Source organism: Cucumis sativus, chromosome 3 (genome assembly GCF_000004075.3).
Source record: "Cucumis sativus cultivar 9930 chromosome 3, Cucumber_9930_V3, whole genome shotgun sequence".
Taxonomy (NCBI): domain Eukaryota; kingdom Viridiplantae; phylum Streptophyta; class Magnoliopsida; order Cucurbitales; family Cucurbitaceae; genus Cucumis; species Cucumis sativus.
The window spans coordinates 23,135,544-23,155,413 of record NC_026657.2 but is presented as its reverse complement, the minus strand read 5'-3'; the positions used below and the strand labels follow the sequence as shown (position 1 = coordinate 23,155,413).

At 33.1% G+C, this 19,870-nt stretch overlaps 2 protein-coding genes across 3 annotated transcripts; both read right to left on the bottom strand.

The window, feature by feature from the left end:
• Positions 1 to 5,825: 5,825 nt before the first annotated feature.
• Positions 5,826 to 8,895, bottom strand: LOC101218399 (60S ribosomal protein L7a-2). 2 transcript variants are annotated; one of them, XM_004147960.3, is made up of 7 exons: positions 8,771 to 8,860; positions 7,821 to 7,865; positions 7,525 to 7,726; positions 6,815 to 6,984; positions 6,587 to 6,715; positions 6,402 to 6,494; positions 5,826 to 6,310 (listed from the first exon to the last, which is right to left on the bottom strand). In XM_004147960.3, exons 1-7 carry the CDS (start codon positions 8,771 to 8,773, stop codon positions 6,179 to 6,181), a joined length of 774 nt encoding a protein of 257 aa, XP_004148008.1. In that variant the 5' UTR covers positions 8,774 to 8,860; the 3' UTR covers positions 5,826 to 6,178. The 2 variants fall into 2 exon arrangements, with proteins under 2 accessions (XP_004148008.1, XP_011651548.1); XM_011653246.2 differs by having other exon boundaries at positions 6,587 to 6,984; positions 8,771 to 8,895.
• An 8,524-nt stretch (positions 8,896 to 17,419) lies between these two features.
• Positions 17,420 to 19,795, bottom strand: LOC101218162 (major pollen allergen Ole e 1). The gene is made up of 2 exons (XM_004147959.3): positions 18,282 to 19,795; positions 17,420 to 17,947 (listed from the first exon to the last, which is right to left on the bottom strand). Exons 1-2 carry the CDS (start codon positions 18,460 to 18,462, stop codon positions 17,610 to 17,612), a joined length of 519 nt encoding a protein of 172 aa, XP_004148007.1. The 5' UTR covers positions 18,463 to 19,795; the 3' UTR covers positions 17,420 to 17,609.
• Between the last annotated feature and the right edge of the window lie 75 nt (positions 19,796 to 19,870).

Sequence of the window (19,870 nt, the reverse complement as noted above, 5' to 3'; positions counted from 1 at the left end):
TCAAAATAGAAATTCTGCATGAAATTTAATTTTGTATCATATTTAGCTAAAAATTATATGGAATTTGTAGATCAAAAACAAAGTGAGAGAGAAAAGGGGGAATTAAAATTAAGCAAAAACTTGAAAAGAATTAAAAATGATAAGTAAAGAAGAGGTGGAGAATCAAAACATTCTTAAAAAAACTTGCTCTGGGACTGCCACCCTATGCATCATATTAACGTTACAACTCTAATAAAAAAGTGTTATAGATCTTCTAATTCATTTTGGTTTGCCACTATTGTGTGTTGTTGAACAACCAAAACCGTTGCATTCCCAAGAAAATCTGATGTGGCCAACACCTCTCCAATTGCCCCAAGTTCTGTGTGTTCATCCCAAAGCACCAACCCTTGAACCAACGCCAGACAAGGGTTATGTCTTCTTCCAACTATTACAACATCATAATTATTCCCCATCGAACGTAGTACACAGATTGTTCCTGTACCATCCTTCACCACCTCTTCTATGTATCTCACTCTGTAGTTGTCTTCTACTATTTTTCGAAACTCAACCAATGCCTCGTCATCAAGCCTTTTCTCTTTCATTAACTCATTATTATTGCTTCGGACTACATCATTATAATCCTCACTCATCTCCATTACCCGAATCACTGTCAAGTTTATATTATTATGTCCAGCCATTCTTGCCCCAATGAACATTGCCTCACGATCATCTTCTCCACCTATGAACACTACAGCTACTTGAAAACGATATAAGTTGGTTTCAATTGATTTTGAGACCCTTAAAAATCCACGTTCCACAACCAGCGCAATGGAGCATGGTGCACTGTTAAGGATATTATGGTTAACCATTTTTGTTTTATATTTTGATGATGACATCATGCCATTGGAATGAAACCTCTTGTGGAAAGGAACAAGAATTAGGGAACTCTTTCTGTCTAATGCAAGTGAACAAACATCATCATGCATTGTTATAGAAGGTGATATTGCTGTGAAGGGATTAAGTACAACAGTTTCATTGTTGCTATCTCCAAAATGTTTGAAGGCATTAACAATTGGCTCACAACAAAACCTTGAACTTCTGACCTTTGTAAGCTTGTGTTGTATTAGTTTCGGGTGAGCACGACCAAGAAGCTCAACAAGATGAAGCACGTATACAACAAGGTGGCTTCGTCTTGTGGGATTTAATGCATCCAGTAGGTTAATGGCACTTGGGACATCTTCTTGGTCATGAATGCAAACTAATACACAAAGATCAAACTCTGGTCGTGAGTGCATCACCGTTCTTTTCTTCTGAACTATATACCTTCTTGAAGGATGATGGAGATATCTTATTATGGGAGTTATAATTGCAATGATAAATATTATCCATATGCATCCAACTGCGAATGCGTCTTCATTTATCACCTGCACCAAATAATTTAAAGGAAAATTTTGCTATAGTTAAGATTTTTAGAAGATCGGTAATAAGATAGTGATTATTATATTATTGTGTTGTAATTAAATGTATATCAATTGTTCGTCCTACCTTCTCCCTTGTCATTCTTCTTAACTGACTAAGCTCAAGAGCTCCTTGACTATTCAAGATGAGGCCAAGTGATACGGCATCTCTCAAAGGAAGTTTGTAGTACATTGCGATCATAAGGGCACCCAAGAACTTCCCCAATGCACTAATAAACACAATGATTGACATGCATATAACATTTATGAGTTCAGTAGTGTAGATATTGATAGCAAGCCCTGTTCTAGCAAATAATATGGGCATGAATACCCAAGAGGTGATGAAATCAAGTCTGTCTACCAATGTTGATCCAATGGGAGGCCCTGAAGGTATCATAAATCCAAGAAAAAAAGAAGCAAAATAGATTCGCAAACCAAAGCTTTGACAACAGAAGGCAACCGCTAACACAACTAAAAGCAATGTAATCACAAAACACTCCTTCAATGGTTGTCCGCTGGGATTCATCTTTACCATCCATAAAGTGGCAGGTCGAATGGTGAAAATGATGACAAGTACAAGCACCACAACAGCAAATACTTCTGATAAAACTTGATGTTTGGTTCCACCACGTATAGTCAATATATTTCCTACTAATGTAAAACATATGCTGAGAAGAGTTGAAGCCATGGATGTTAACAAAGAGGTTATCCCAAACTCAGAATTCACCAAACGGAGCTCGTAAACAAGGGAAGCAACCATGGGAAAGTTGATAAATGACTCTAATTTACCAAGCTCGAAAATGTATGTGAAGTTTCTTAAGTCCATCATATTAGTCAAGAATATGGAATAAACGAAGACGAGAATCATAGCCATAATTGTAGCACAAGACCCAATACTTAACGCTTTCTTGTCAATTTTCTTGATAACAGCCATATCTGTTTGCAGACCAATCAAAAAGTAGTAATATATATGGCCAAGTGCAGAAACCACATCAAGACAAACGAATCCTTCGAGTGGGAAAATCGTCTCTTTAAATATCTTCATGTTGCTTAAACCAGAAGAACCTAGAACCAAACCGCCCTGATCATAGAATGAAATCAACACTCACAACCAATATATATATAAGAAAACGTTTTGTGCTCATCAAAAAATCAATGGTAAAAATATAAATATATATATATATATACCAAAATTTGAGAGACGATGAGGGGTTGGCCCAGGGGCTTAAGAAGCTGAGAAAACAAGAGGATGGTTCCAGAACAAATTCCAAGCTGCAAGAAAAGAAGAGGAACTGAGAACTCCAAAGGATTTGCTCCGTTGAAAATACTGGTGCAGTGAACACGATTGGCAAATGTACAAATGGTGGTCAAATTCTTGTTGGGATTAAGCCCAACTATGCCATTCATGTACGTAGCAATGTCGTTTGGTTCCATCACAATCGAACCCATCTTTTTACACAAAATTAAGTATAGTGATATATTCCAGATCTCTTTAAACAAATGAAAAAGGAAGATGGGTAGGGAGGAGTTATATAATGTAAGCCATTTTATAAGATGGGTAATGGGGGAAAACGGTAATGATGAAGAACATATTTAGGAATGAATTTAAAAAACAGTTAAAACCGGTTAGAAATTCAACTTCAATTATGATCTATCTGGCTTACATAACTATTAATTACCATACACCTCACCTATTTGGCTATTTATTTTCTTTTATTTTATTAAACATCTCTATTTTAGTTAAATTACTAAACATCTAAGTTTATATTTAAAACTTAGCCTAAGTATGTCCTGACAACTAAGCTTTTTGGGCTTATTTTCTATTTAGTCCTTAAATTTGGGATTTTTGTACGGATGACCTTCAAATGGAGACAGAGAGTCACACAAATTGAGTTCTCCTTTCATTCCGATGTTAGTTCAATAGCTTCTTCTAACCCATATGAAAAGTCTTGGCCAACATTTCAAATTGTAGTAACTTACGCGGATGGATGATTATTTGAAGGGAGACTCAATGGTACTTTGTTCGATGAAAAAATTGTTGGAAATACGATCAAAGTCGAAAATATCATACCATTATGGAGATATTTAGAGGGTTAGTTTGTTGGATTTTTATTGTGCTCTATAATAATTTTATGAATATAATTTATTTATTGTTTAATTATTTAATAAAAGTTATTATTCTCATTATTATTCAATTGCATGTTATTGGATAATAATATCCCATGAATATGTTATTATATTTTAAATGTCCCTAATCAGTTATTATTGTGAGAACAACAATAAATTAAGATTAGTATATGAGTTATAATTAATAATCATAAGATGATTATATATGTAGACATAAATTATAATGAAAAATCGCATCAAGTAACAAAAACATTTAGAAAAAACAACTCATGCACCTATTTTTTGCATATTGCGAATATGACAAAATTATTGATATCAGAGGCTATCAGACAGCTATCAGAAGGCTATCAGAGAGTTATCGCTTTTTAAATTTGCTACTTTTACAATTTAGAAAATGTAGTGACATGGACCCTATTATCACAATTTTTGCTATTTTTGCAAGCGTCCTAATTATAATCATATTTTCTTATTAAATAATAAGAATTTGATTGACCCTTTTTTAGATTATTACATGTATGTCATAAATAATCTCAACCAGATAATTATAAAGGTTGTACTTGAATACGCTATGAAATATGGAGTTGACAATAATTAATCAAGATGGAATTATTTATCCCTCTTGTTATGAAGAGATATCTCTTGGCCCATCGATTAAGCGTGACTGTGGAAATACATGGTCGTACTATAAATGAATTAATAAGATTATTAATGTCATTTATTATTTCAGTATACTTATTGTTCGAGAAAGTAATTGAATTAGATAAGGTGACTTTGTCCATGTCTTATATTCAATTATAGATATCGCCTAATAAAATGATTAAAGCAATAATTATATTAGGTTATGTTATGTTGGATCACCAACTTAATTTAATATGGGTAGCCATAATGTCTGGTTAGAGACCAATTATGAATTATGGGCCCATTACCATATTAAATTAAGGGTAATTATAATTGATGGTCATTTTAGGAATAGTAATTAAGGATATAGCAACATTTTTAAAAAATTGCAAGTATAGCAAAATTATCGTTGATAAGATTCGTATGATCTATGATAAACCAATATTTACAACATGATCTTTCAGTAATAGACTTCTATCATTAATAGAATTTGACAAATTTTGCTATATTTATAATTTTTTAAATTGTTTTTATATACTTAATTATTTTGAATTTAATTGCTAAATTTGCAACTATCCCAAAACTTAAAATTTGCATTGTGATTTGTTTGGTTACTTAGGATTTTGTTGGTCTTTCTTTTTCTCCCTGTTTTTTAAATGAGTGTTTCTAAACGTTGGTATAAAGTTCGACATGGAGTGGAGTTGTTTGTGATATCGTTTATTATTTGGGATCTTGTTCATTTTTTTGTCCTTGTTTTCTTGATGATCATCTTTTATATTCTCTTCTAAACATTGGAATAGGTCATTAGGATGTTGGTACGACTTTTGAGTTATTTTTTCTTATTCAAATAACGAGGCATAATGACGTTGGCAGTTATCCAATTCACAAAGATGTGGTATAATTTGTTATTAGCATCAGTTCATATAACTTGAAATATCTTTATGTATTCTATCTTACACCATTTGTAAACGGTAAATGATTTCTGATATGTATTTGATGTTGCCTTTCTTTTCCATCTTGAATTTGCAACTTTTTGAAAAACTTCATGTTAACTTTACTAAGGGGGGATTGGATTGATCAAAATGCAAAATTTCTTGTCTTCCTATCTGGAGGACAAAGTGAAGAAGAAGCTAAACTTAACCTCAATATGCCATTAACAAATTGGAAGCACTGAAGCCATGGACTCTTTCCTTCTCTTTCCAGCGAGCATTCCAGTAAAGTACTCTAAAGATATGGAGTGGGAAGAAGGAGAACGTTGAGAATGCTCAAGCAGCCTTCTCGGAGTGGTGCAAGGCTAAATCTGATGCCACTCTTGGCAAGTACGGTGGTAGCAATGGCAGCCGGGTGGCCTCATAGAGTCAGTATGAGAGGTCGGCTACAAATACTATTTAAAAACATACTCCATAATAGTGTTTGAACTATAGTATTCAATGAGTTTTAGATCATAAATTCTAATAAAACAAATTTCTAATGTGTTTAGACTAGTGAATGAGATTTTGAAGAAAACCAATGAATGAGATTAGGAGGAAAAACATTGATTATTATTAGTTTAAGTTTTTCTAACATAAAATAGGAAAATTAATAAAACATAGCACCATTTTAAACTCGAGACATCTCTAGCCAACTATGCTCCGAGAATTGAAATGAAAGAAAATCTTAAATAGATAGATTATTCTCAGATGACTAAAACAGAGAGGGGCCTCGAAAACCTCAGTTGCCCCAAGTTCTCTCTTCATCTGAAAAACAAAAAACCTAAGTTCGAATTTTACTCAAGAATAAATTCATCTGCAGAAAATTACACTATAATATAAAGAACAAAGTAGAAGGGTCTGCGCAACATCAAAATTAGATCTGAAATCAGCCAATAAGCAGCAAAACACCAATAAGTAAACAAAACTTCTAAATTCTGAGGTTGAAGATAATAGCCAAGTCTCCATGGTGGTTTTTTTTTTCCATTAAACCAAAATCTGCAAATTAAAAAAGGACAACTACGATCTCTAAGACATTCTTTGAGCTGCTTCTTTGGCAAGCAGCTTCTCCTTCGCTTTTGTTTTAGCCTGGGACTTGGACCCCATGATTCCTCCTCCCCATTTCTTTCTATACTCATCGTACTTGTCGTTGAAATTGGCCTAAATGCAAAAACACAAACAGTATTATCAATAAAACCGTGATAATCAAGATGCAGCATTTATTTGACTTCCTGATGTCTTTGTAAATCACCTTGATGGCTTCAAGAATCCTGCTGAACTCCATCTTGTCTTCATTTTTCACAGTCGTCAAGCACAAAACAGATGCAGTCTTTTTATGGACAATCTGTCAGCAATGCAAAGTAACAATCATTGATACATGTATTTCAAGACATACGAAAAAATCTAGAAATATTATAAATAATGGCTGGCACTTACCGATCCCAATCGTGCTTTTCCCTTCACAATGCAGTATGGGATTTCCATCTTCCTGCAAAGAGCTGGGAGCCAAACAACCAATTCAATCGGGTCCACATCATGTGCAATGACGACAAGCTGAGCCTTGTTCTGAAAAAGTAGTTTTAAGCCATGAGTATATTTGAATCCCCAGACAGTTATAACTACTGAATAGGTAAAAGCTAAACATGAATGAATTAAAAACAACACCTGCTCAATAAGGTAGGTCACGTGGTTGAGACCATATTTCACAACAATAGGCTTTTTAGCATCATGTGGCTTGCCATCAGCCTCTTCCTGAGCTCTTTTTAGAAGACGCTCCCTTTTCTGTGATCTGTCCTCTGGCCTATACTTCAAAAGCATCTTGAACAGGTTTGTAGCTGCATACACATGATAGATTAATTTTCAACCCATACAACAAACACTTCAAAACCAAGATCAACGAAAATTCTAAGGCAAAAATAAATTTAAAATCCAACAAAAATCAAAACAGATGATGACCAGACACCTATCAGAATCAAAATTTTCCCAATTAAAAAAAAAACAAAAATCGTGAGCAGAAACACAACAAAAGAAACCATCATACAAAACCCTATGCAAAAGAAACAATCAGACAAATAATGAGATTAGTGAACAACAACAGAGCTTTGAAATAAATTTACTCAGTCAAACAACATGTAATTTTAAAAGTAACAAAATAGGACCATTCAAAATTCGTAAGCAGCACATTTTCAAGGAAAACCAAAATTGCCGAAGGCAAAGGCATTGGAACATAGCATATTGAAGGTGGTTTTTAAAATCCAAATTTCATAGACATAAACAACCAAATTCTAACAAGTTTATTTAAAGAATTCAAGACTGTGGTATAATAGGGTTTGCCATATGATTTTCATTCAATATAGCACATCCAGTGACAATACCAAGATTTTTGTCGAGGGTCTTGGTGAACTGATTCAAAGCTGGTGGAACCTTCAACCTCTGTTTAAGAATCCGCTTCTTTCTCTGAATTTGAACAACTTTCGGCCATTTAACAAACCTTGTCAAATCCCTCTTTGGTGGAATGGCCCCACCAATTCCAAATTGCTTTGGACGCTTCTCAAATAGTGGATTCACCACCTTCTCCTATATACACAACACTGTATTAAACACAAAAGCAGCCAATAAACCAGAACAATAACAAAACAGGAGAAATGCAACAAGGAAAAGAAACACTTACGGGCTTCTTTTTTGCCAAGGCTTTCCCAACAGCCTTCTTTGGTGCCTTTAAGAATACAATAAAATGATATTAGCATATTATACAAGGCAAAGAATCCAAATTCTAGAAAATCATAAAGATGATAAATCAAATAAAATGAAAAGAGAAGGAATCAATTGTTACGGCAAAAACTTATGTGGGAGTATGAATAGACACCAATCTTTACTAAATGATATCTTAACATTTCTGTTCATACCAACTGCTGTAATGCTTAACTATCAAATTTTGAATTGCATTTAGGGTTCTTCAGAGTACTAAAATGTTTACGAGGGATGAGACTACAATACTAAAACCTCCATGAAAGATCATCGATGTTTATCCGTGATCGAACTACACTCCAGCATATTAGCGCTGAAGTCATCAGTAAAGCATCCATTACAGTTTAACAAAAATGAGAGCAGCACATTCCAGAACGAACTTCTTCACTAATAAATAGTTGTCAACGAAATCATGATGAACTTGCTCCTACGTAGTAAAAGGCCCAGGCCAGAAAACCAAGGGTGTGCATGAAAGAATACTAGATCGGTAAAAAAGAAAAAAAGTAAGAGGATTCCGCCTTGACCCAACCAACCAAACTTCGGAAGCTTAATTAAAGAGACGCAGTTGAATACCCAGCAGCAAAGCTAATAAACACATAAAAAATCAACGAAAGCCAAAAACTGGTTGAAAAAGAAAGGGATTCAACATTTTCAACATCTCATAAAATCAAATGACACGAAGTTTGTCCAAATCTGAAAACCCAGAAAACGCAACAGATGTGCAACCAAAGTGCAGGGAAGCAACCAAAAACACATCACATTGATTCATGAATAGATTGGCATCCAAAAACAAGAGATAAACTGTGGATGTTAGGGGAAGAGCAAAACTAGAGTAACAAACCGAAAGGAAGGAGAGAAAGAGAAGACACGTACCATTTTTCCGCGAGCCTGTGAAAGGGAGAGTGGGAAGAAGGATGAAATATAAATAAGCGGCGGTGAAGAGAAGAGGGAAAGAGAGGTGACGTCTAGGGCAAAATAAAGAACAAGATGGGCTTGGGCTTATGCTAGTGGGCCGAATAATGTCGTCCTGCTGAATGGTAAAGTTGACCTCACCTTTTGTCACAATATAATATGGAGCATCCGCAAAAATCAGGTATACACTTTCATTTTGAGAAATAGCAAAAATGTGTTTTGAAATATAGCAAATTCGAATTTTCTTTTTTTAAGTAACGTGATTTTTATAAATATTGACAATAATAGGATATATGTCCTCAAAAAAAAAGAATAGTGAAGTTGTGTACTCGGTACACGACTTTGCTAAATCGTAAACCGACTATATAATTATAGTAAAAAATCTGACTAGAGTCGTAGACTTGGTACACGACTACGATACAGCTTTACCTTTTGGTAGTCAACTGTAGCGTTGACTACTAGATTTGCCACATTTTGTCGCGTAGCAGCGAAGTCTTGTATCGGATACACGACTTCGTTTGTATGAATCTATTAACACTTATCCTTTATGCAGTGAAGTCATGTATCCAATACACGACTTTACCTATAAAACCCTAAAAATTGAGCATGCTACCTCTCATTTGAAAAAAAAAATTATCGTGCCTTTCCTTCCATCTCACTTCTCTTCTTCGCCATTATACCTTCCATCCTTCAACGAAATCTCTCTATACTTCACACCAAAAATCATCCACTCATTCCATTTTTCACACCAAAAATCACTCATACTTACATCTTTCACCAGAATACTGATCTTCCCCTCCTTCCAAATTTTTCATTATAAGATATGTTTATTTAACTAAATCTTAGTCCGAATACATAATTTTATTGTTAAAATAATTTAATTTATGTTTGTTATTTGATTTTATTATTTTGTTGTTAAAATAATTTAATTCATGTTGTAGTTGGCTTTTTTCAAATCTTTCATTTTTTTCCTTCAATTTTTTCGTCACAAAGTATGTTTTGGATGCACCATTGTCAAATATTGAATTAACATCAACAACATATCATAATTGATGAGTAATAGTAATTTTAATTGACGTCTTTTAATTGAAAAATCCATACTCCAATCTAAATTGGTTTCTTTCTTTATAATTGATATTATTTAGATAAAATATTTATCTGATCAATCATCACTTTCTAAACTGATATCTTGAGTCTAGAATAAGAAAATTATTGATACAGAGTTTTTGTTAAGTTCAAAAGCAATTTAGATAGTTTAGTTAATCGATCTTTAGTTGCGATGTATTTGTTTTTCAATGTATTTGTTGGACATAGTTTGGAGACTAATTAAAGTGTATTTGGTCATGTAAATATCTTATCAGAAACTATCGTTAAAAACTTTCGTAATCATAATATCATATTGTTTTTTTTTCAAATATCTAAACTAAACCAATTTTTTTTTCAAATATCATTTTATTTTATTTTATTGTTTTTAATTTGTTTTCAACTTCTATTATGTTTTTGCGTTTGAATTTTTAATTAGTTGACCAACTTTATACAATCAAATTCATTTGTATGTTGTGAGTTGATTCTTTAAAAACATTAAGTTATTTTAACCCAAAGGACTTTTCTTTCATCATAGATCTTTATTTTTCTCTTAAAATACCCCATGTTTTAAATCACAAAATCATATTTTTGTTTTATTTTCAAATATAAAAACGAACCATTTTTTTTTCAAATGTCATTTTGTTGAGTTGTTTTGATCTTTTTAAATTTGTTTTCATGAACTTTTTTTTAAGTATTTGCATTTTTTTTTTTTTTTTGTTGCATATGGCTTCATTGAAGTAGTGGAGTGAAGAGTGAAAACAAAACCAATCACATTTAAGGGTGTTTTACTAGGGATGTGGAAAACTGAATCGAACCAATGAACCAAACTGAACCAAGTCGATTTGGTTCAGGTTTGGATTAGTTTAAAAGGACAATTGTACTTAATTGATTTTGATTCGATTCGATTTGGTTCGGGTGCATTCACCCGATTAGGTTAAAATTAAAGAAAAGAAGTTGTCCGTCTTTTTCTTCATTTTCTCCTTCATTGTTCCTTCTCTGTCATTAGTGGGCCTCCTTCGTTTACTCTCTATCATTCTCCTTCATGAGTTTTCTCTCATTATTCGTCAGTCTCCTCTCCTTGGTAGCCTTGGCGTCAGTTTGGCTTTAAATGTTGCCGGTGTTGAATTTGTATATTTTACTAGGGGTGTAGAAAACAAAATCGAACTGATGAACCAAGTCGAACCAAGTCGATTTGGTTCGAGTTTGGATTGGTATAAAAGAACAATTGTATTGAATCAAAATCAATTTTGATTCGGCTCGGTTCGGGTGTATTTACCCGATTAGGTTAAAATTAAAGAAAAGAAGTCATTTGTTTTTTTCTTCATTTTCTCCTTCATTGCTCATTCTCTGTCATTTGTGGGCCTCCTTCGTTTATTCTCTATCATTCTCCTTCTTGGGTCTTCTCTCATTATTCGTCAGTCTCCTCTCCTTTTGGTATCTTCCAACGTCGGTTTGGCTCTCTCGGTAGCCTTTGACATGGGTTTTGTTTTCACGGTAGCCTCTAGTGTTGGTTGAAGCTTTTAAGGTATTTGACGATTTTACAGTATTTTTTATGTAAATACTACAATTAATCATGTTGTTTTTATGTAAATTTTAGGATTAGGCATGGCTGGGATAAGTTTATGTAAATTTTGTATTGTTTGAAGGCTATTTGTGGACGATAAGCAATGCAAATTTAGTTAAGTCGATTTGGAAGTTTTTGAAATCGCTAAAATAAACGTTCATTTTAGTGCGTCTGTTTTACTTCTTTAATCAATTTCCTTGATGTAGTCGAAGCAAGATATAACAGTAGTAAGGCATTTGATTATGATCATTATTGTTTTGATTCGTACCGTTGACATTGAATTATCTCTTAATTCTTTGACATTGGAATTATCTCCAAAGGAAAATAATATCAGCATGCCATTTTCTTATTTTATAGTTCATCTTTAGCTTTACTTTCTTAGTGACTTGTTTTATATGTTATATGTTATTGTTCATCAAGTAGTATGGCCATACGAAGGAAGGAAAAAAATCGTGATATACTTTACTTAGCTTATTGTTTTATTTGATGATTAATAGTTAAAATTTTGTGTGTGTTTTGTTTGATGATTATTAGGATATGACTTCATTCTCTGTGGATGAAACTTCAAAATAAAGTTGTTCTAGTCTAATGTTAGGGAAAATAAACGGTTAAGCCATCATCAACATTTTATAAATAGTAGAAAGATGTGATCCTAAATATCCTAGAGCTACTTGTAAATGTTGTAGGACTTCATATGCTTTTGATTTAAAAAGGAATGATACAACTAATCTAAAAAGACATTTAAGAAATGTAAGAAGAGATAACGTTGAAGGAGAGGAAGATTCTGAAAGTAGTTTGATGGCTACATACTTCACTCAAGAAAATTGTTATAAATTGTTATGCTTTCTAGTATGGTTATCTTGGATGAATTGCCATTTAAGTTTGTAGAGAGTGAAGAGTTTCATCAATTTTTTCGGGCATTAAATCCAAAGTTTCTGATTTCATCAAGAGTAGTCGTTGCAAAGGATTGTTTTCAAATGTATATGAGGGAGAAAAAAAAGTAAAAAAGTGCATTAACTCGAAGTGACCAAAGAGTTTGTTTAACAAGAAGTACATGAACTTTTGTGCAGAATATTAATTATATAGTTATAACAACTAATTTCATTGATGATGATTGGAACTTACACAAAAGAATTTTAAACTTTTGTCAAATAGTTAATCATAAAGGAGATATAATAGGTAGAGTCATTGAAAAGTGCTTAGAAGGTTGGGGTATTGATAGACTCTTTACTGTAACATTTGATAATGTGAGTTCAAACGATGTAGCCATTGCATACTTGGTTAAAAAGTTTAAAGGCAAATCAAATGGGTTGGTGTTGGATGGTGAATTTATTCACATTAGATGTTGTGCTCATATTCTTAGTTTAATTGTTAGTGATGCTTTAAAAGATTTGCATGTCTATCATTCGAATCAGAAACGTTGTGAAATATGTTGGGTCATCTTCTACTAGACTGCAAATATTTAAAGATTTAAAAATATAAGATGTCACAAAAAATTGTATTACGATAGATGTTCCAACAATATGGAATTCTATTTTCATTATGTTGGATGGTGCAATTAAATGTCAAAAGACGTTTGAAAGATTAGAGGAGCATGGTCCTAGTTATTTGCCAAAAGATGATATTCCTATGGCTGAAGATTGGGATATTGCAACAGTATTTGTAAAGTTCCTAAAGACATTTTCAAAGGTAACAATGAAGTTTTCTGCATCTATGTCTGTGACTTCAAACATATTTTTTCACAAACTTTGTTTGATCCAATAAATAATTCGTGAATACTCGTTGTATGAGAATGCAGTATTGAGTCATATGATATTAAGCATGCAGACAAAACTCAACAAGTATTGGGGCATAAGTACAAGTGAGAAGACCAATTTATTATTATATGTTTATGTAGTTCTTGACCCTAGATACAAGTGATAACGTATGGAAACGACCGTTATAGTCTTTTTTGTTAGAATAATGAGGTTAATTAAAACGCCTAAAGGGTGCTCAGAACACGTAACTTATGTTGTAAATGCATAAATATTTAGAAATATGCTTAGATTAATGTTATTCCTGTCTTACGTGTTTAACATGTTCAAATGGAGGACAAGTGGGTAAAGGTAAAAGGAGCAATTCATACGCGACATCTCGCGCAAGGGCAATGCGATGGATCGTGATTGGCAACTAACAACCTCGAACGATGAACCTAAAAACATCACGCGAGGAAAGCTCACAAAATGACAAGAACGGTAGTTGGAGTGATGTGACTTCTCAGGGGTAGATAAAAGAGCTGACACAATCAGAAGAGCAAAGTTTTCCCGCCGAAAAAGCAGTCTATAGCTGCAACTTGACAAAAAAGTGTGATAAACGCTTGAGTTAAGGAAAGAGTACAAAGATGTAATTAAACATGCAGAACGATTTTGTGAGATGATCATGTCACATGCAAAAGGCATGCGATGTGACATGAATTACAATAAGGGAAATAAAGAGAAATGATCTCCCTAAACTAAGATGAAATTCTTTTAAAAGGGGATAATTTCAAAACAATTTATGAAAATGGTTGATAATAATGAGATATCATGATTTGCCTAACGCACGAGATTTGGTTTGATTTAAACTAATGTTTATTTGATGATACTGTATATTATTCATGTCATGTGATTTGACGAAATGAGTTGGCGTGTTAAAGCCGACTTGATTTATTTAAGGCGATTGATAAAAGATCTCACTCTTTTCGTCTAACATTTCAAATGTTTTGTTTTGTTCTCCCCCTTCTTCCCCCCAAGTAGAGAATGACATCCAGCGTTGTACCTTAGATTCTTGATCGTCTATCGTGCCTCCTAAATCACATCATTTTGGTAGTGGCCACTGTCAACTCGCATAACATATAGTAGTTAGGCGAGAGAAGCATAAGTGTTGTTATGAGTCATGTCTAGTAGTTTTGTGATAAATGTTGTAAAAGTACTAAATGCACTTGTTTTCAAAGTATGAATGAAATTTCCATAATTTATTCTCCATATTTCGCGTTATATTTCTTTGCGTTTGTCTTTTAATTTCGCTCACTAGGTGTGTGACCTATTACTTCGTGTAGAGTATCTCATTGAATGTCTAGGCGGTCGCATTTGTTTTATTGCATAGAGTGAATCGGATCTAGCGTGACAGATTGACTATGGATTTGATCAGAGAATGTGGCTTAATAACCAGACCTCATGTTTTGAATGGTTCGAACTATGCCTATTGGAAGGCTAAGATGATTATCTTTCTCAAATCCATTGATAGCAAAAGTTGGAAAGTAGTCGTCTCAAGCTGAATTCATCATTTTATCGTTGGTGCTGAAGGAAAAAAGTCTTCTAAACTAGAGAAAGATTAGACTAATGCTAAAGATGAGGCATCTCAGAGAAATTCTCGTGGCTCAACAACTAGAACTCATGCGCTTGATGGTTCGAACTATGCCTATTGAAAGGCCAGAATGATTGTCTTTCTTAAATCCATTGACAACAAAATCTGGAAAACAGTCGTCTCAGGCTGGACTCATCCTTCTATCACTGATGTCGAAGGAAAAGATTCTCCTAAACTAGAAGAAGATTGCACCGATGCTGAAGATGTAGCATCTCTGAGAAATTATCGTGCTCTCAATGCAATCTTTAATGGAGGTTACAAGAATGTGTTCAAACTGATAAGTACCTTTATGTTCGCTAAAGAATTATGGGGAACTGTGGAGGTTGCTTTTGAAGGTACCATCCAAGGCAAAGATGTCTAGTCTTCAAATTTTAACATCTAAGTTTGAATCATTCAAGATGATGGATGATGAAACCATTATTGACTTACAATATTCTTGTCCCGGACATGGCAAACGAGTCGTTTGTGCTTGGTGAAAAGTTCTCTGAACATAAATTGGTTAGTAAGGTTCCTTGTTCTCTACCAAAATGTTTTGACATAAACCTAGCAGCTATGAAGAAGCAAATGATACTGCCACCTAGAAGTTAGATTAGCTGTTTGGTTCCTTACGCACATTTGAACTAACTTTTGATGATAAGAATGATAAGAAGGGTATAAAGGGTTGGCTTTTCAATTTGTGGGTGATGAGGAATCAAATTAGAATAAAAGTAAAGAAGTTGATGAAACCTAACTGATTCTCTTGCCCTTCTTAGTAAACAATTCTCAAAAGTTGTGAAGCGATTCAACGAACGTGATAACTTAAGGGTTAGGACAACAAAGATCATAGACAAATATAATAATTGAAGAGATAATTACTAATTTTGAAAGTTAATACCTATACTATATATAAAAAGTGGCTATAGGGAGACACTTTTTTATCTCCATTTTGTCCTTTTTAAAACTTGGATTTACTTATTACAACTTTGGTTTTATTGTAATTGACATTTTCATTTTATTGTATTTATTAATTAATTAGTGCAATTTTTCTTCCATTATTTAAGAAAACTAACTATTAATTATTTAATAAAAAAAGAAAAGAAAAACAGAAAGGTCAGAAGATGAAATACTAGCATGCATAAAGTTTTGTATTTGAATTTCTAAATATTCAGTAAATAATTAATGATTTTTCATTTAATTATACTTAATAGAGGAATTTCAAGAGTTATGCACATTTAAATTAAAAATAATAATCTTTAAAATTAGTGGTATAAAATTAATAATAATAAAAAAAAGCACAAAGGTTAGAAGATGAAATATTAGAATGTAGATTTTTTTTTAATTTCAATTTATAAATGTAATTAAATATTTAATGATTTTACAATTAATTATATTTAATAACGAAATTTGTCATCAATCTCTCCAACTCCCACCTATTCTCTACTATTTTTTTTCCAAAATTTTAATTGATTTTTCTTAATTTGTTTATTGTTTGTGTTAATTTGTTTGTTGTGTATTTTTTTTTTTAATTCATCCTCCCAACTTTTTTAAAAAAAATGCAGAGTAATATTTTTACATCAATAAGATGTATATATGATTTGACAAATGTTGTCATAAGGTATCAATCCTTTTGGATTCCATAGATATTTTCAAGTTATTTTATATAATGGCTTTTGACACCCATAATAAAATGTGTTGTAATCTTTTAAGTCTCTCACTGTAACATTTTTTTAATACAACTTATAGCTTTAATTATGTAAAGTCAACCTTATTTCTTTTTATATAAAAATATATATTTTTAATTTGTTTGTTTGTCTTTCTTAACTCACCTTCTAAAAATTTCTTTGTTTGTACGTAAAGTGGTAAAGAAGAGTTTATGATCAAAGAGTGATCGATTATGACAAATTACAGACAATTTAGGGGTGTCAATTTTAAATAAAGGTGTCTTATGAGATGTAGAAAATGACGAGCTTAGAAGAGTTATGAAGTATCGAAAATGATTAATTAAACCCTGAAATGAGGTTTGATTTTCACATCAAAATTTCAATTTGGTTGTTGGTGAAAGTTGATTACGATGAAACTATTCATGTTTGAGTTGTGAAATGTAGGGCATGATTTTAATTTACTCCTTTTGAAATCAACCACATTAGATTGGTTTAGTTTTTATATATATTTTTTGAATTATTTAAATAACAAAATCATCTATTAGTTAGTAATAGAATAGAATGTATATGGAAGAAAGTTTGGTGTCTAATATCATGATGTGTGCTTACTTTCATTTTCATAGAAATTATATATGTTTAAATAATAGGATATTATACAACAAAACTATTTTAATTATACAATACAAAATTGTACTATATTAGAATACAAATTTATGTTATGTTATTTATACAAATCTCACTATTTTGATGTACTAAAATAGAATGAGAAATTTTTAGTAACCAGTTAAAAGAAAAAGGTTTGGTGGTATATAAAGTGAGGGTTTGGAAAATGGGAGTTAGGACTTCAAATAAAAGAGTGGATGCCATAGTTAGAAAAAGAAGTTGAAAATATTAATTGTAAATTGGAAAACGAAAAAAGAAAAGAAAAAGAAGAGAGGAAGCAAAAGCACACGCACTGCACGTGGAGGTTCCTTCTTTCCAAAACTGTACAAACAACATTAACACATAAAGTCTTTTTGTTAAATAAACAAAATCACACTTTCCAATCCATGGCCACACAAACCCAACAAGAACACAATAACTGAGATCAAAACCTAATCTTCTTCTTCTTCTTCTTCTTCTTCTTCTAATTCCCACACAAGATATCGTCTCTCGTCGATGGCCTGTAATTCAACGGGTTTAAGCTGTAAATGCAAATGTTTGACTGTCTTGATTTTATCGAAATTTCTCCCGATGTGCTTCTGTATCCAGGAACATTGCAAGACGACGATGAACTTCCCATCAAACTCGCTTGGCAGAACGACACCATTGCTGAATCCTCTGCACATCGTATTCCGTCCACCGAAGGTATTTCCAACTTGTACACTCCGTATTTGTTTGTCGTTCTGTTCACTGAGAACGCTATCTGCTCCGCCGTACGCGGCGTCTCTGCTTTTAATTTGCAGTCGATTCGAACTTCTGCACCTGTTTGTTTTTCACCCATCATTTACAATAAATAAACACACACTGCGCCGACGACTATCAATTTTTTCAATCCCTCTTTCAATAATTCAATTCTCTTTTTTAAATTAGTTTACTAAAATCTATTTAAACCCAACCATATTATCAAAGCTTAGAGAAGGGAGAAACAAAAAGTTCAAACTGAAAATGATAAACCTACACATCATAATTACAAAAACAGATACTAGTTTTGACCATTTCAATTCTAGTTTCATCTTGAATTTAATTAGGACTTAAACTTTTACCTTGACCTTACTCGAGTAAATATGTAGTGTGAAGAAATGGAATCGGGGATTACCTGATAAGAAGTAACTGTGTTTGGAGAAGGTGTTGTTGGAGCAGGTGTCACAATAAACAAGACCCATGACAGTAATCTGAGAATATGTTGTTCTTGGCGGGTGAGAATGAGCAGCCTTAATTTCAAACAGAAAGAAACTTGGAACCAAGGAAGCTAAGACAAAGAGTAGAATATGATTCATGGCTATATTATGGAAGATAAGAGAGAAGCCGCTTTTTTATTCTTTGAAAGAAGTGCCTATCTAATGTTCAATGCATATCAGGATATGTAATGAAGGGTGGGAAGAGTAGTAATGTAAGTAACGGGCTTCAGTGCTTCAGTAGTTGGTGGGTAAGGATATAACTGAAAGCAAAGTAAAAAAAGTGAAGGTCATTTAACATTTTCACAAGAAACAAAGACATGTGATAGTCTTTTGTCATTCTGCATGTGAACTTGATGTGTAGGAAAGAGAAGAAATTAGATTCTCTTGGCAGAATTATTGCTGATACTGCTCCTTGATTCGAGGGTCTAACCCAGCTAAACACTATTAATAGAGCTACTTATTTCAAAATAAGAGCCAACCAACACACACGGAGTGAATCTCGTTGCATTGTTTTGAGAAGATTTACATCCATATCCTGTATTCTTTTTTGGTGTCAATTCTAAGTCACTTGTAAAAAGTAAAGACTTCTTTACATCTCAATTGCTTGAAGGAGATTCAGACAGCTATTGCTTCAAGTTTTCAAGTTTTGGTTGGTGCCAATTATGGGGTTGTAGTCTTAGCCAACCTCTATGGAGCCAAGGAAACATAACCAGGCAATGAGTATCTGAGGATGAAGAAATCACACCATTGAGATCGAATGAAACAGTATTTGGTTTGAACAACTAAACTTGACCCCAAGTTATTATTTAACAATTGCAGCAATCCCCAAAATCCGCAGGCCCAAAAACGTGCATTATGGGGGAGAAAATATTGAGTGGTGGAGATTGAAAGCTGATCGAAGTATAGAATCTGAGCCACTAGAAAAAAAACTATGCAGCTCGTGATGTAGTGTGGGTTTAAGGGATGGCAATCCAGATTTTGGACCCAGTACTTTCTGCAGAAAAGTGATGTTAAAGGGTAAATTGGAGCACTCTGAGCGGTTGAGAATGCTTGTTGGTCGAGCCTCCTTCAGCAAAACAGGGTCCTATAATGCTTATGCAAATTGCCCCCAGCAGTACAAAGAAACTTTTAAAGTGTTGGAGCCTTTGAAGGTTGAAAAATGACAGCAGGCTATTTGGTTGCAATATATGGTGATGGCTTATTTCATTGCTGCCCCGGTGCGTGATTCACTCTGTTGACTCTCGATTACGGTAAAAATGCTATAAATTATTTTAAAGCATGTTGGAATATATTGTCGTACTTAATTAATTGGCTTTTGTTGTTCGAAACGAATATAGAGTTTGTCTCGATGAGATATATAGTACACCTCGTAGATGGGATAAAAATAAACCACCAAAATTGTGTGGTGAATCAGTGTTTCTCACATGATTAAGATCATTTACTTTATTTTTATTTTTTAACCAAAATGTAAGACGTTTACTCACTGCACAACTATTTATCATTGCCA

Coding starts and splice junctions, on each gene's coding strand:
- LOC101218399 (XM_011653246.2), bottom strand. Junction 7,727..7,820: donor CCTTGGCAAAAAAGAAGCCC/GTAAGTGTTTCT, acceptor TTGTGTATATAG/GAGAAGGTGGTGAATCCACT. Junction 6,311..6,401: donor GGATTCTTGAAGCCATCAAG/GTGATTTACAAA, acceptor TTTTGCATTTAG/GCCAATTTCAACGACAAGTA.
- LOC101218162 (XM_004147959.3), bottom strand. CDS start 18,462: ATGAATCATATTCTACTCTTTGTCTTAGCTTCCTTGGTTCCAAGTTTC. Junction 17,948..18,281: donor ACACAGTTACTTCTTATCAG/GTAATCCCCGAT, acceptor AAAAACAAACAG/GTGCAGAAGTTCGAATCGAC.